The following is a 13,763-nucleotide window of genomic DNA, read 5'->3' as shown; positions in this document are numbered from 1 at the left end:
GTGCTGTAGTGACCCCCAAACATACAACTATTTTGTTGCTACTTTATAACTGTAATTTTGCTGCTGTTATGAATTGTAGTGTAAATATTTGCTATGCGACCCCCAAAAGGGTCCTGACCCATAGGTTGAGAACCGCTGCTTTAGGGAAAGAGGACAGAGAACATTTCCTTCAAGAGCAGTGAGTAAAGAGTGAGTCTGTCAGGGTGGGACTGAGAATGAAGCTGCCATTTCACTTCCCAGGTGTCAGAAAGGCTCCTTTAAGGGAAGGGATTGTAGCTATTGGACCTGGCAGTCTTCCCCACTTCCCTGGGATTTCATTCTCATCTATCTTGTGGGCTCAGATCTTCCAATGTGTCAGCCTGCTCTGGTTTGGTTTGCTTCCCCTCTCACCTCCAAGGCCTTCCATGTAGCTTCCCTGCAGATCCCAACCTATCCCATAGAGGTCCACTCTCCTAAGTTCACTGGAGCTCATATATACCTGCAGTCTCAGCACTCGGGGAGCTGAGACAGAAATAGAGAATTCCAGGCTAGCCTGGGCTGTAAAGTAAGGGCCTACCTTTAAAGGGCAGCGGGACAGCATTAGGAAGATGTCCCAGACAGTAAAGTGCTTGCCACCCAAACAGGACTTGAGTTTAATTCCTAGCACCAATGCAAAAGATTGGTGTTACTCTACACACACTCACAGACACCTTTATAAAAGAAACAAAGTAAAACAAAACCCCTAAACCTGAGTCTCTGATGAAGAAGGCCACCATGCACGGTCTCCAGGGTGGGGTCCTCTGTGCCCAAGAAGCCTGCCCAATGCCTGCCATCAGTACCGTTTCCTATTACTGACGCTCATGCTCACTGAATGCCTTCCTCACCCTCGGCTGAAGAGAATTTAGTCCTCCTTTATGAAACTCTCTCAATTCCATCCCAACCTACTGACAGACTTCATGTCTACACATTCAGTCTGTGAGGTGTTTTTCTTAGCCAAAGGCCAATCTGTGTGCGTGTGTGTGTGTGTGTGTCTGGTGGGTCCCATTGTTTCTTTCCATACAGCCTATAAACAAATTCCAGCCCTTTCCTATTGAAAACAACCATTAGCATCAATTTAGAAGTGAGAGGCAGGCACTGATTCTGAAAGCTCCCCCAGGTGATTCCTGTGTGCATCCAGAGCCAAAAATTATAAATAGAGGCTGGGGATGGCCACACATTCCTGTGATCATAGCACTGAGGAGACAGATTGGGGCAGGAGGACCTGGCATCTGAGAGCCTGTCTCAAAATGCGCGTGCACACACACGGGGGGTGGGGTGTAGGGGAGGCTAGGGGTGCTCTCTGAGCTGGAGGTCTACTAAGCTATTAAGAGTTTCCAACACATGCCACATCATTTGCTTCTAGGCCATTGTATGCTTCTCTGTCTCAAAGGCCCTCCCTGACTGTGAGAAACTGTTCCTGAGTGCTCAACTCAGATGTCCTTCCCGAGAAGCCTCTAAGAACTAACCCCCACCTTTGATGGAGGTCCCCACTTCCCAGAGCATTCATAAGCCGCTGGGTCTCTCTTTTGGAAGGTTCACATGCTACTCTGTTGTTCACTTGTACGTATGTCTGCTCTCCTAGGCTGGGGCTTTGCCAGAGTTCGTTATGAGCGGTTTCCAGTGTGCTTTCCTAATGGAGATGTAGCCCCAGATCTCTTAGTAGGGCTTTCAGAGAAGCACATTGTTTAGAAAAGATTTGTTAAAGGAGTGTTCATTAATTCATATGCAAACATGTTGGTGAAGCAGAATGCTGAGCACTGTACATGAGTTCATCTCCTTTAACCTTTGCAGTGATTCCAAAAGCTAGGTACTATTTGTTCCCATTTTTAAGAGATTCCACAGTATATACACGATCTCACACATACTAACTGGACATTTAAACTCAGAACTTCAGAGACAGGTGTGGCCTCAAAGCTGTTTGAGTGCACATGAAAGATATCAGGACCTCAGAAAGCGTTAGTTAGCTCAATACTGCTCTCAAGGGAAATAGAAAGATGTGAGTTCTTACTGTTCTCCCCACTTGGCTCTGGGTCTCTGACTTTCTCCCTCTTCCTTCCATTGTCCTCTTCATTCTAACATCTAATCAACGCACTTGGTGTAGGGGGCAACTGAATGACAGGCAGTGGGCCCAGTTATGGAGAAAGAGATATGACTAAAAGCTGAGCTTCTCCCGCTGGAGAAGGGAGCTGGGAGAGATGCAGAAAATCGCATGACAGTAAGCCAGAGGCAGGATCTGCCTGGAGATCTAACTGCAGCTTGTGCTGAGCCAAGAGAAAGGCTTGAGAGTTGGAGGCAGTCCCATAGATCAATATATGTTTGTCTGTGAATTTGCGAGCATTCATTTAACAAGTCTTTCCTAAGCATACACGCAGAGCATCATTCTGAATGCTCTACTGGAAGGTTTCGGATAAGCAGCCATCATGGATGCCCACTGGAAAGATGCTGGCCATTAATGACGGCTGAAGCACAGGCTGTGGCTTGAGAATGACATAGATAGGCAGAGTGAGAAGACCAGAGAGGCCAGGGGTTTAGGGGACAGTGCTAAGGAGACTGGATTTAGAATTCTCTGCTGTTTCTTGTCAAGAGTAGGTTCTAACAGGTAATCTACGGTGTGCTCAGAACTGTACCCTGGCTTTCACCTCTTACCAAGCTCTAAGATGCCCAGGCCTGGGTAGCTACAGCCGCCAGTTATCAATGTAGTGTCCCTCTCTGCCACTGCCTCTTCTGGATTCCCCAGCTCACTACTTACACACAGCATCCAGGTGTCCAGGCTGTAACTGGATCATTCTAGGCCAAAGAGAAAGTGATTTCATATCACTGAAACCTGGTCTAATAGTTTGGGCTATGGGGGGGGGGGGAGGGGGAGCGCACGTAGTGTTGAACTGACAACTGAGTAGAAACCTCCATGCCTGTCCTTCCCAGTCTCATCAGTTTCCTCTTCAGGTCCAGGTTTTCTCTCACCTTGTCTCTCTCTAGTACCTTGTACCTGAACTGTAAATTGCATAAGTGACAGGACCAGAACTTAATGTGGTTTTGCATGGTAGATGGCCGGTATGTCTGATGAATGAGATGAGCTGCATCAAAATCTTGTTTTCTTTTACTTCTAGAATAAAAGTCAGCCTCATTTGGCCTCTGAGATCTACTACATTGAACCACAGCCAATTTCACTTGCCTTCTCCCCCACCCCCACTCACTACCTTGAAGGCTAGTTTAGACAATGATTCACAGTTTTTGCCTGGGGCCACTTGTATTCTCCCATCTCCATTCCAGGAAATGCTCTCCGTGGCTCCTTAAGCTAGGACTCATCCAAGTTTATAGGTTCTGAGAGGTACGGTGGTGGCAAGCTGCTGCCTCCCGTTAAGGCCTCCCGCCACCCCAATCAGCCCTTAGCAGGCACAACTGGCCCTCCTCTGCCCCTGCTGGAGAACACTTGAGGGAATGGTTGAACCCTGGAATTTCCCCGGCGTCTTAAGGCGTGCCTGTCGCAGACAGCAGATGAGTGGTCCTCATGCTGGACTGGACAGAGGTCCGCGAATGAGACCACGCAGGCTGCACGTCAAGAAGGAGCTGGGTGCAGGCCAAGCCACAGTCATCAGCGGGGCAGGCTGAGAGATGCGAAGGAAGGGGTGGAGAGCTGGGGCTGGGTGTGCTTCCTGCCCGGGGATCTGGCGACCCGCCCCTACTCCCGCCCTGGCGACCAGGCGGGTGCTGGACGGCCCCTCCTGCCTCGGCCAGCCGCCCAATCAGCAGGCGCCCCCCGCCCGGCCCGCCCCCTCCCCCTCTGGTGACAGAAAGTCGGCCCAGCAGATGAGGAAGTGGCCGGCAGGCGGCCCTTGGGACTACTCTCCGGCCCTGATCCCTCCGAACCCTCCACTGCTGCCCGCCTGGTTCCCACTGGTGAGTGTGGACCTTCCATGGCTCCCCACGTGCCAGCGCCCCCTGCCTGGCTGGCCAGGCTAGCCCTGCCCTGCCGCCTGCCCTGCCCAGGCTGTGGGCGAGGCTGTTCTTGGGGCGAGTGGGTGGGAGGTCCCAGCTACTGGGGCTGGACCAGCCCAGCATGCTCCCTCCCCCGACACCTTGGCCCCTGACCCCCATTTGCTCACACCTAGTTCTTTTCCAGCACCTCCTGGCCTTGCCCACTCCGTCTTCTCGTCTCCCTTCCCCTTCCCTTCGCCGGTGCCCTTTTTCACTTCCATCCATTTTAAAGGAACTGACCGTGTTCCACCGTACACACCCGGGTTTCCCTCAAGCTTAGGGAGAGATCCTTCGCAGAAGTCTGACCCCCTGCTGTCCACTACCGGTGTGTGTGGTGTTGAGTGGGGAGTGAATGGAAGGAGGTGGTTGAGGGAGATAAGGAGCTGGCAAGCTCACATGTCAGAGAGGAACCGTGTGTGAGAGCACATGTGCTAGGCCCCACTCCAACATAAGCCACCAACCAAAGTGTGACTGTGTGTGAAGAAATGATCAGTGTCGCTCACCAAGAGCCCTGTGTGGAGGAGGGAGGTGGGAGTGAGGCCATGTTCCCTCACCTCTCCATGTGTCCATACCTGGTTAAGTGTGAGGGCCACTCTGTGAATGCAGTCCCTGCCAGGTGTAAAATCTAGGAGTCCAGTGGGAATGTCTGTTTTGGTGGTGTGGTCAGCAAGATTTGCATGGCTGTATGTGGATGTGTGCTAGCCCCTGGTAGAGGGTGTATATCTCGGGGTCTGAGGCTAGTGTGTATAAGCGTGAGAGCGCAGATGGAAATGGTAGAGTTGAGCCCTGAGAAAGGACAGTGATGGAGGGCACCTGGAGCACTTAGGTTGTTGGGCAATCGCCTGATCCCTATGGGACAGAGTCCTGGGGTTTCCTGGGTCTAGGCTAGTAGGTTTTGAATCCCTCCCTGTAAGCCTTCTTCTGACATTCCTTCCAATTTTGAGGAGGAGGGGCCTAGCCCACAAGGAACCCTCCCAGAGGAGGGAAGATTCCTGAGATCTCCCCCACTCTCCCACCTCCTCACATACCACTGGTGTCCTTGCCCTCCCTGGAAGGGAAGGGTGATGCCCATTCTGAAGTAGTACAAACTGAGAATTCGTGCTGGCTTGGGAGAGAATGCTGGGTGTGTATTTTTAGCAATCTTCTGACCAGAGCTTATCTGGCTGGTCTAAGGTGGCGAGTTTGGAGCCTTGGTTTTCTCAATTCTGGTGGGTCCTGCTCCTCTAGGCATTGACCTGTGGCCTGGACCCACCCTCCACCCCATGCCCGTGGTAGCGGGGGCGGGCAGAGGGCGGGGCTGCTGCAAGATCTAGTCAGACAGGTGGAGCCGCCAGGGCAGGAGTCTCAAAGAGCCAGGCTCCAGGAGTGGAAGAGAGAGAGGGGAGCTTGCGGGTGAGAAGAGGAGGAGAGAGTCTGAAGGTGAGCACTGGGAAGCAGCCGCGGCCGGAGGTGAGGGGCCCCTGAAGACAGAGGTTTGTTCAGATACTGGGGTAGAAAGACCATGGAGGTGGGAGTCCTGGCAAGGGAGTCTCGGGAAGGAACGAGAAGGACTTTACTTGAGAGAAAGGGGAGTAAAAGAGGAGAGGCTGGAGGGGGGAATAGCTGGAGGAAGGATGATGGAGGGCTCACCTCACTGCCGGGGAGATGAGACTGAAGGGTGAGGAGGGAAGATGAACTGTGCTGTGAGGATGAAGACTCCAGGAGACCGGCCTCAGAGGAAGGGAGGGAGGCCAGGAAGGAAAACTCAGGAGTAGACAGAGAGGAGGGGAAGGTGTGGAGAGGAAGGGTGGGACAGCTCTTTGCAGGAGGCAGGGTGCTTGGGGAGCAGAATGGCCTTTTCTCCCACTGTATCTCCACTCGCCATGGCTGGGATTAAACTCGGGGCCATGGCGTGCTAGGAAAGTGCTGTACACTGAGCTCTAGTCGCAGCGAAGCAGGCTGTCTTGTGTCTGTGGACCAACAGTAGGACGGGGGCATGCAGTGATCCCTATCTGATGCCCACTCTCCATCCCTCCTCAGAGTCCTTAGCCAGGATGGAGGCTGTTGTGAACTGGTATCAGGACTTGATGAAGCTTGCAGGTAAGCTGCTGTCCATAGCCACGCCTTCCCTGGGACCCCAGGATCTAGGTTGATATCCTAATGAAGTCCTTATGAACTATTTCATCCTTTTGTGACCTGATCTCATGACTAGACCTAGAAAGGTATCTTGAACCCTGTGACCCTAACTCCTTTGACCTCCTATTCACAGATCCCCGGATCCAGAAATACCCTCTGATGGGGTCCCCTTTGCTAATAACATCCATCCTTCTGACCTATGTATACTTCGTCCTCTCACTTGGGCCTCGAATCATGGCTAATCGGAAGCCCTTCCAACTTCGTGGCTTCATGATTGTCTACAACTTCTCACTGGTGATATTCTCCCTCTACATTGTCTATGAGGTAGGCTGGAATGCCTGGGCTGTAGTTCTGTCTGCAGGGTAAGGGTTAGGGCATAGGGCATGGGCCAGTGCATGGCATGTCTACCTTCCAGAGGTTCATTTGGTGAAGGGGAGGAGTTACAGGGAGAGAGGAACTCTGGTCTAATTCTTATTTTTTCCTAGTTCCTAATGTCTGGTTGGCTGACTACATACACCTGGCGCTGTGACCCTATAGACTTTTCCAATAGCCCTGAGGCACTTCGGGTAAGTAGAGCCTTAGGTAGAAAATCGTAAGCAACCTAGATAAAAGGAGCACTCAGAGAAGTCCTATGTGTGGCTGGCCAGTAAGCAGAGGCTGTTTAGGTACTGTGTAAAACGCATTAAGACTGATCTAACTTGTTACAGATGGTTCGAGTGGCCTGGCTCTTCATGTTTTCCAAGGTCATTGAGCTGATGGACACAGTGAGTAGCAATGGATATTAGAACTGGGGGAGAAAGGCAGGCACTGGCACTCAGCCTTTCCTCCACTCTTCTCGCAGGTGATATTTATTCTCCGGAAGAAAGACGGGCAGGTGACCTTCCTCCATGTCTTCCATCATTCCGTGCTTCCCTGGAGCTGGTGGTGGGGGATAAACATTGCTCCAGGTGAGCAGTTGAGGCCACTGGAGAGAAGGGTGGCCACTGGGAGCAGAGGCTCATTTCCTGACTCTTGCTTTTTTCCATCGTAGGAGGAATGGGCTCTTTCCATGCCATGATAAACTCCTCCGTACATGTTGTCATGTACCTATACTATGGATTGTCTGCCCTTGGTCCTGTGGCTCAACCCTACCTTTGGTGGAAAAAACATATGACAGCCATTCAGCTGGTGAGGGGCCTGATGGGCCTAAAACTAAACCCCCAATATTCCTTAGTTCCTTCTTTTGCCCAGCCAGTCTCATACCGTCCTTCCCTAAAGCCTTTATTTCTATTCTCCTCCCTCCCAAACCTGTTTTTGACCCTTGTCTTTTTCTATCCCAGATCCAGTTTGTCCTGGTCTCACTGCACATCAGCCAATACTACTTCATACCCAGCTGCAACTACCAGTACCCTCTCATCATCCACCTCATCTGGATATACGGTACCTTCTTCTTCGTGCTCTTCTCCAATTTCTGGTACCACTCTTACACTAAGGGAAAGCGGCTGCCCCGCACAGTCCAGCAAAATGGAACTCCAGCTATCACCAAGGTCAAGGCCAACTGAGAAGCATGGCCTAGCTATTGCCCACCTAAGTGCCTCAGGACTGCACCTTGGGCAGCATCCACCAGTGTCCTCTCCACCTACACCTATGACCAGGGCTCATGTGGTCAGGACTGAGTAGGAGGACTGGTACTCCCCTCCCCACAGCTGGTCTACAGGGACTACTGTTCCCATCCCTTCTCCCAGCCAGCTCCAGGGATGTGGTCTCACTGCTGTCTGCCACTGGAACTGGAGGCTGAAAGGGCTGGACACTTCCCCCTCCCTGCCTTAAACTTGGGAGAGGAACACTCAGGGCTGGCCCCCACCAGGGTCTTGTGGCCTTTCTCCTCACACTGAAGAGGTCAGCAATAATCTGTCACAATGGACTCAGGCTCCTTTTCACTACACATTGAAGCATGAGCTTCTGGGCCAAAGGTCAGGATGGGCAGCAAGCCTGGCAATACAGGCGGTGTACTCATTTGTGTCTTAATTAAAGTGACAGAGGAAACCACTGAGATTGTGTCAATGTATAAATGGAGGTGGGGCATACAGCGCACAGAGGGATGGTAGTGCTGGCAGTAATTCTAGCTGAGGAGGGTTGCTGAAGCAGAAAGCTCAGAAGTCCAAGGTTAGCCTAGACCCTGTCTCAAAATATAAATGAAGCTCAGTTGTAAGGTGCTGGATTCCATCCCCAGTACCACCACCACAACAAAATGTGGCTGAAAGTTCCCACAAGATTTCTTGCTCTGATTACAGTAGGGGCAGCCCCTAGGAAGGATGCTTGGGACACAAGAAAGGAAGATACAACTTTATTAAAAAATAAAACAACAACAACAACAAAAAAAACCAAGAGGGGTCTGTTTTCAACGGATGCCTTGGTGGATAAGGCTACTTTTGGCTACGCTGGCTTTCTCCCTCTCCCGCCGCAGGGCAGGGTCCAACTCAAAGCAGCGCCACAGCCGCAGAGTCTCATCGGCTGCTGCTGATGCCACTGTGGCCCCATCTGGACTCATGGTGAGATTCAGGACCCGGGCTGTGTGACCTAGGGTAAGAGCAGTGCATTTGAGTAGACACACAACCCTCTAATTGTTAGTCCCCTTGAAATAAAACTTGATACCATCATCTCACCCTCTTAAATAATTCAGTGCTTTTACTGTATTTACAAGGCTGTGCAATGTTCCAGCTGGTACCACAGCAATCTAAATCATACTTCTCATCTTCTCCAAAGCCCTTTACTCTTTTCACATTTACCTATTCTCAACATTTCATACAAATGAAATCATACACTATGTAGCCTCTCTGCCTGGCTTCCCTTTGCCACCTACCTTTGAGCTCAGCCACCTTGGCCATGGTTGGGTACTTCCAAATAACCAGCTGGTTCTGGGCAAAGCCATGCCCTGAGATGAGCTCCTTATAGTGGGGAGACCAGAGGATGGAACACACCTGTGGAAAAGAGTTGTTATGGGCATGACACACAGCCCGGGCTACTCAGAATTGAGTCCACTAGTATTAGGAATTCTATAATGTGCTACAGATGCAACCGTAATGGTTCACAGTCCTTACTGTAGTTCCATAAGACAAATATCTATTTTATGGAAGATAAATCCACCAGTAGGAAGTTCCATAAATTGTCCCAAAGTAAGTCCAAGTATATGACTTCAGAGCCAATGCCTGCAGGGAAGGCTGAGTGTGAGGGAAATGAACGGGGTTGGCCGGAGTGTTTACAGCAAGGCACACATCAATGGCAAGAGCCTCGAATGTTCTAATGTATTTGGATGTTGTAGGTTGTGGGAGTTCATAGGCTTAAGGACAGTAAGATACCACTCAGACTGAAATAGAGAGGAAAGACTGGAAGAGAGGGAGCCTGGGCATGGTGATGCACACTTGGAATGCTGAAACAGGAGGATCACTCTAGTCTGAGGCTAGGCAGGGCAAAACTCTGTCTCAAAAAAATAAATGATAGTAAGACCCAGTGATGAGAGGACAGATGTGAATGATAGTCCAAGATAAAACAATTCTCTTGAAAGATTCTAGGAGACTCAGATCTCTCAGCAGATCTGCCATTCTGAAGCAGTACAAGAGGAACAATACATCAGGAAGACAAGGTGAAGTGACGAGCTTAATTCAGGATATAGGGAGAAGGTGATACTTGGGACCTAGGGTTGGAGATAAGCCAAACTTGGAAATGGTGACTCAAGAATGAACCGAGTTAGTTCAGAAATTATCAGGTATAGAGTCGGAGTGGAATTGGCTGGAATAGGTTACAACATGAATCACCACTATCGAGCCCCAACAAAACTACCTGGGAATGGGCATCCACAGCACTCAAACAGGCCCCAGAGCAGACATTCCAAATGCGGATGTGTCGGTCACTGGTGCCTCCTCCGGTCGCCAGAATATTGGACTGCCAGGGACACCATGCAACAGCCTAGGTGGGATGGACAAAGGCTGGGTCAGGTCAATGGAGAGGCAGTAGAGCTGGTCAAGAAGCTCTGAGTGTCCCAGCCTAACCCCACCATGTCATCTCTCTCTAAGAGTCTCCGCAGAGACCTCAGCTCCAAGGCTTCCTCACCTTAACAGCACCTTGATGTTGAGTGAAGGTCTGCAGTGGGGCCCAGCCACTTTCTCCAGGACCACTCGGCCACACGTTCACCACGTTATCATTGCCACCGCTTGCCAGATGTCGTCCATCCGGGGCCCAGCGCAGCCCACATACTTCCTGGCTATGGCCACTCAATGTGGCCACATGGTGTTCTGCTACCCGAACATCATGGTGGTGTATGTGGCCAGAGCGTGAACCACTGAAAAGAAAAGAGATTTCGTTCTGAGGCAGCAGAGAATCGAGTCAGAGCCACTTCAGTTCTGGCAAGAAGTAGGCAGGAATCAGACTTCTGCTACAGACGAGCAAAAAACCCCACTGACCTGGACAGAATATAGCTGTTCCAACTTAGAGAGCTTACTCGAGCTGAGTGGCTAGTCATATTCCGAAGCCGTTTCTGCTGCTGCACATCCCAGAGCTGTAGAGGTGAGACCACAGGATCAGAGACTGGAGCTGGGCACGAGCATCTTAGCAGCTGAGCTAGCTCTTCCCTAGGGCTGATGACAACAGAGCCACAATGCAGGCACCAGTCTCACCTGCACTTCAGCGTTACTGGTGCCCACGGCCAGGTAGTTGCCCTCTTTGATCCAGGCCACGGAGGAAATGTAGTCCCCAGGCTGTTCCATTTGCAACAGCTGCAGGATGTCACCGGTGCCAGCGTTCCATAAGTACACACTGTTGTCCAGTGCCACAGCCAGGACATTTCCAGAGCTCCAATCCACGAGGTTCAGGTCTGCCAGAGGCAGAAAGAATGGAACATGAGGTCCTCTGTTGGACTGGTCCATCCTTAGGCCATCTTTCTCCATCCACAGACAAAAACAGTGATGCACTTACAGTAGTCATTTCGGATTTCAGGGGCATCGAGTATCCTGTCTGGCAGGGAAGGAATGTATCGGCAAGTCTTCCGGCTGGAGCCAGGCGTGGCTTTCTGGCTGTAGAGGACTTTCAGTCTGTTCTGGTAGCCTGTGGCAACAGAGTGAGTCTAGACCTTCAAACTGATACCACCCTTGCCTGTGACTTTACGCAGGAAAAGCAGGCACACGTCTCCCTTAGGAGGGACTGGGACCAACCTTCCGGGGCATTCTGAGGTTTCCCACTGAGTCTGAGGATCTTGGCTTCCTCCACATCAAAACCGTTCAGGTTCAGGGCCCAGGCTTTCTGATGCTCCTGGCAGAGATAGGTGGTAATGAGGCATACCGCTATCATCCAAGGGACACATAAGGTCTCGTGACTCACGACCCCTGGGCAATCATACCTTCTTGGTGGGCGTCTCCCCGTCTTCCGGCTGGTTCTCCTTGCTCAAGAGGAAGCTGGCCACCTCCATTTGGGAAGCACTGCGATGGGGGATATAGCGGTCACCTCCAGGTTTGCTAGGGGTGGTCTGAACCTTGGAATTCGATTTGCCTGGGACAGGGAGAGAGAAGACAGTCTGTCGAGGCCCCTGGAGGGAGCTAGAAGGCCGATTCTCAGCCATTGCATCTCTCTCTCTCCCGGCCCCCAACTCACCAGGAGTCCGGCCCGGGGTCCGGCCGGCGCTGTGAGATCTGTTGGCGGCCCGCATGGGCGAGGGCGCTGGGCCTTTGGTTTCCTTCGCTTTGCGCTGCCAGCGCGCAACAGGTGCATTGGGGATAGGCGCGTCCAATTGAAGCAGAGAGTGCAAGTCGCTCTCGAACACGAACTGCGCCATGGCAGCGTCTACGGGGACGAGAGGCGACCAAGCTCGGGACCTTGCCGGGGTTTCTGGGCTCCGCCAGCCACAGCTCCCACCAGACCGGCACCTCCCCGTACGCTGCCTTCCCACGCACTAACCCCCAGGTCCTCACAGTCAGTCCGTGCGTCTACAGAACGCGTTCTTTCCCGACCAGCTAAAGGCACGCCGGGCAGTTGTGCTTAAACTCTCCGCTGCGAGCACTCATTGGCTCCTTCAAAACCCAACCGTCTTAACCGTCGCCCTTGCCCATTGGTCGCTGCCCTGGAAAGGGGCGAGTCTTCCGGGAACGATTCTCAGGTCTCACGAGAGTGTGGCTGCTCAGCTTGCGGGAGAAATCCCGAACCCACCTCCCGGAGCCTGAGTCCAAGCCCGGAGCGGAGTGTGGTGGGCGGGGCTTGCGCTGCCTGTCGGTTTTCGGCAGCCGCCCACCGCTGGACGTCTCTCCGGGTGGGACCGAGCGAGCAGTTGGTGGGGACCTGAGAGTCTGAGAACGGTCGCACCGAAGCCTGGGTGTGGGTGGTAGAGGTTATATGACAAGGGTAAACGCGATCCCCAGGAGCCGAGTGGTTAGAGACCTTGGGCAGGTGGCAGCCTGTATGGGAAGGGCAGGAGCTTGTTGGCATGCAGCCAGCTAGCCAAAAACCCTGCTAGGAGGAGATGTGCATGCGTGTGTGATGCTTAACAAAGTGAGACAGAGCCGGGCGATGGTGGCGCACGCCTTTAATCCCAGCACTCGGGAGGCAGAGGCAGGCGGATCTCTGGGAGTTCGAGGCCAGCCTGGTCTACAAGAGCTAGTTCCAGGTCAGGCGCCAAAGCTACAGAGAAACCCTGTCTCGAAAAACCAAAAAAAAAAAAAAAAAAAAAAAAAAAAAAAAAAAAAAAAAAGGATTGGGATTCCGGCCTTTTCCGTCGTGAAGATTAGGTCTTAGGTTAAGCGGCCCTTGGCTGTTTTTCGTGGGGCTTTGGAGTCTTGAGAATTTTAGTGATTCTGTCTTAACCTGGGTTGCATGCAACCTGTCAGTAAGCAATAAACATGTTGGTGTTCTGTTTTGTTTGTTTGTTTGTTTGTTTGTTTTGTTTTGTTTTTCGAGACAGGGTTTCTCTGTAGTTTTGGAACTAGCTAGTTCTTGTAGACCAGGCTGGCCTCGAACTCACAGAGATCCGCCCGCCTCTGCCTCTTGAGTGCTGGGATTAAAGGCGTGCCACCACTGCCCGGCTCCATTTCATTTGTTTGAGATGAGGGTCTCACTATGCAGTCTAGGCTGGCCTGGAACTCAGATCCGCTGGGATTTAAAAGCGTGTGTCGCCACACCGGATCCTGAACCAGGTTGTGTTGACGGAAGAACTAAGGCCCAAAGCGTGGGATTTGCCCACAGTCATAAAAGAAGTTGGTAAGAATCCTGGTCTGGGACCTGGAGAGTTAGCTCCTTGGTTAAGGGCTACTTGCCTTGCTTCCAAGGACTGGAATTTGGTTTGTCAGCACACAACTATATCTCCAGAGCATCCAACTGGCTCTTATGGGTTCCACCGGAACCTAGCTCACAGGTAGCATACATTCATGCAGACACAGACAGACACACACACACATGCATAAAAATAAAATCCTTTGAAGAGGGGGGGAGGCTAGAGAGATGGCTTAGCTGATTAAGAAAACTGGATGCTCTTCCAGAGGACCCAGGGTTCAGTCCCCAGCACCCATACAGCGGTTCACAACTATCTATAATTCTAGTTCCAGGGGATCCAATGCCCTCTTCTGACCTCCACCAGCACCAGGCATGCATGAGATGCATAGACATACATGCAGGCAAAACACCCATGCACGTTAAAA

At 51.8% G+C, this 13,763-nt stretch overlaps 2 protein-coding genes across 6 annotated transcripts; one reads left to right on the top strand and one right to left on the bottom strand.

Moving 5' to 3' along the window:
* The first annotated feature begins 3,766 nt into the window (after positions 1-3,766).
* Elovl1 (ELOVL fatty acid elongase 1) lies at positions 3,767-8,136 on the top strand. Of its 4 annotated transcripts, none has more exons than XM_041652652.1 (8): positions 3,767-3,915; positions 6,013-6,072; positions 6,242-6,432; positions 6,594-6,674; positions 6,816-6,872; positions 6,950-7,055; positions 7,139-7,275; positions 7,428-8,136. In XM_041652652.1, the coding sequence occupies exons 2-8, from the start codon at positions 6,027-6,029 to the stop codon at positions 7,647-7,649; spliced, it is 840 nt and encodes a 279-aa protein (XP_041508586.1). In that variant the 5' UTR covers positions 3,767-3,915; positions 6,013-6,026; the 3' UTR covers positions 7,650-8,136. The 4 variants fall into 4 exon arrangements, with proteins under 4 accessions (XP_041508586.1, XP_041508585.1, XP_041508587.1 ...); XM_041652651.1 differs by lacking the exon at positions 3,767-3,915 and adding an exon at positions 5,310-5,412; XM_041652653.1 differs by lacking the exon at positions 3,767-3,915 and adding an exon at positions 5,317-5,442.
* Positions 8,137-8,421: 285 nt separating this feature from the next.
* Cdc20 (cell division cycle 20) lies at positions 8,422-12,175 on the bottom strand. Of its 2 annotated transcripts, none has more exons than XM_041652650.1 (11): positions 12,048-12,175; positions 11,731-11,919; positions 11,480-11,628; positions 11,295-11,391; positions 11,059-11,187; positions 10,761-10,957; positions 10,548-10,642; positions 10,198-10,426; positions 9,928-10,053; positions 8,951-9,068; positions 8,422-8,667 (listed from the first exon to the last, which is right to left on the bottom strand). In XM_041652650.1, exons 2-11 carry the CDS (start codon positions 11,909-11,911, stop codon positions 8,489-8,491), a joined length of 1,500 nt encoding a protein of 499 aa, XP_041508584.1. In that variant the 5' UTR covers positions 11,912-11,919; positions 12,048-12,175; the 3' UTR covers positions 8,422-8,488. The 2 variants fall into 2 exon arrangements, with proteins under 2 accessions (XP_041508584.1, XP_041508583.1); XM_041652649.1 differs by having other exon boundaries at positions 12,034-12,143.
* Positions 12,176-13,763: the final 1,588 nt, after the last annotated feature.

Source organism: Microtus oregoni, unplaced genomic scaffold (assembly GCF_018167655.1).
Source record: "Microtus oregoni isolate MIOR12 unplaced genomic scaffold, Mior012 000005F_ref0000423, whole genome shotgun sequence".
In the NCBI taxonomy this organism is placed as follows: Eukaryota; Metazoa; Chordata; class Mammalia; order Rodentia; family Cricetidae; genus Microtus; species Microtus oregoni.
Note: the sequence above shows the minus strand (reverse complement) of the source record. Positions and strands in the feature narration are given on the sequence as shown.

What these genes read in the sequence shown, in the direction of transcription:
- Cdc20 (XM_041652650.1), bottom strand. Translation starts at nt 11,911, where the DNA reads ATGGCGCAGTTCGTGTTCGAGAGCGACTTGCACTCTCTGCTTCAATTG. An exon ending in GGGAGACGCCCACCAAGAAG is followed by an intron (nt 11,392 to 11,479) that starts GTATGATTGCCC and finishes TATCTCTGCCAG; the next exon opens with GAGCATCAGAAAGCCTGGGC. An exon ending in CTGTGGATGCCCATTCCCAG is followed by an intron (nt 9,069 to 9,927) that starts GTAGTTTTGTTG and finishes TCTTTTCCACAG; the next exon opens with GTGTGTTCCATCCTCTGGTC.
- Elovl1 (XM_041652652.1), top strand. Translation starts at nt 6,027, where the DNA reads ATGGAGGCTGTTGTGAACTGGTATCAGGACTTGATGAAGCTTGCAG. An exon ending in GGACTTGATGAAGCTTGCAG is followed by an intron (nt 6,073 to 6,241) that starts GTAAGCTGCTGT and finishes TCCTATTCACAG; the next exon opens with ATCCCCGGATCCAGAAATAC. An exon ending in TCATTGAGCTGATGGACACA is followed by an intron (nt 6,873 to 6,949) that starts GTGAGTAGCAAT and finishes CTCTTCTCGCAG; the next exon opens with GTGATATTTATTCTCCGGAA.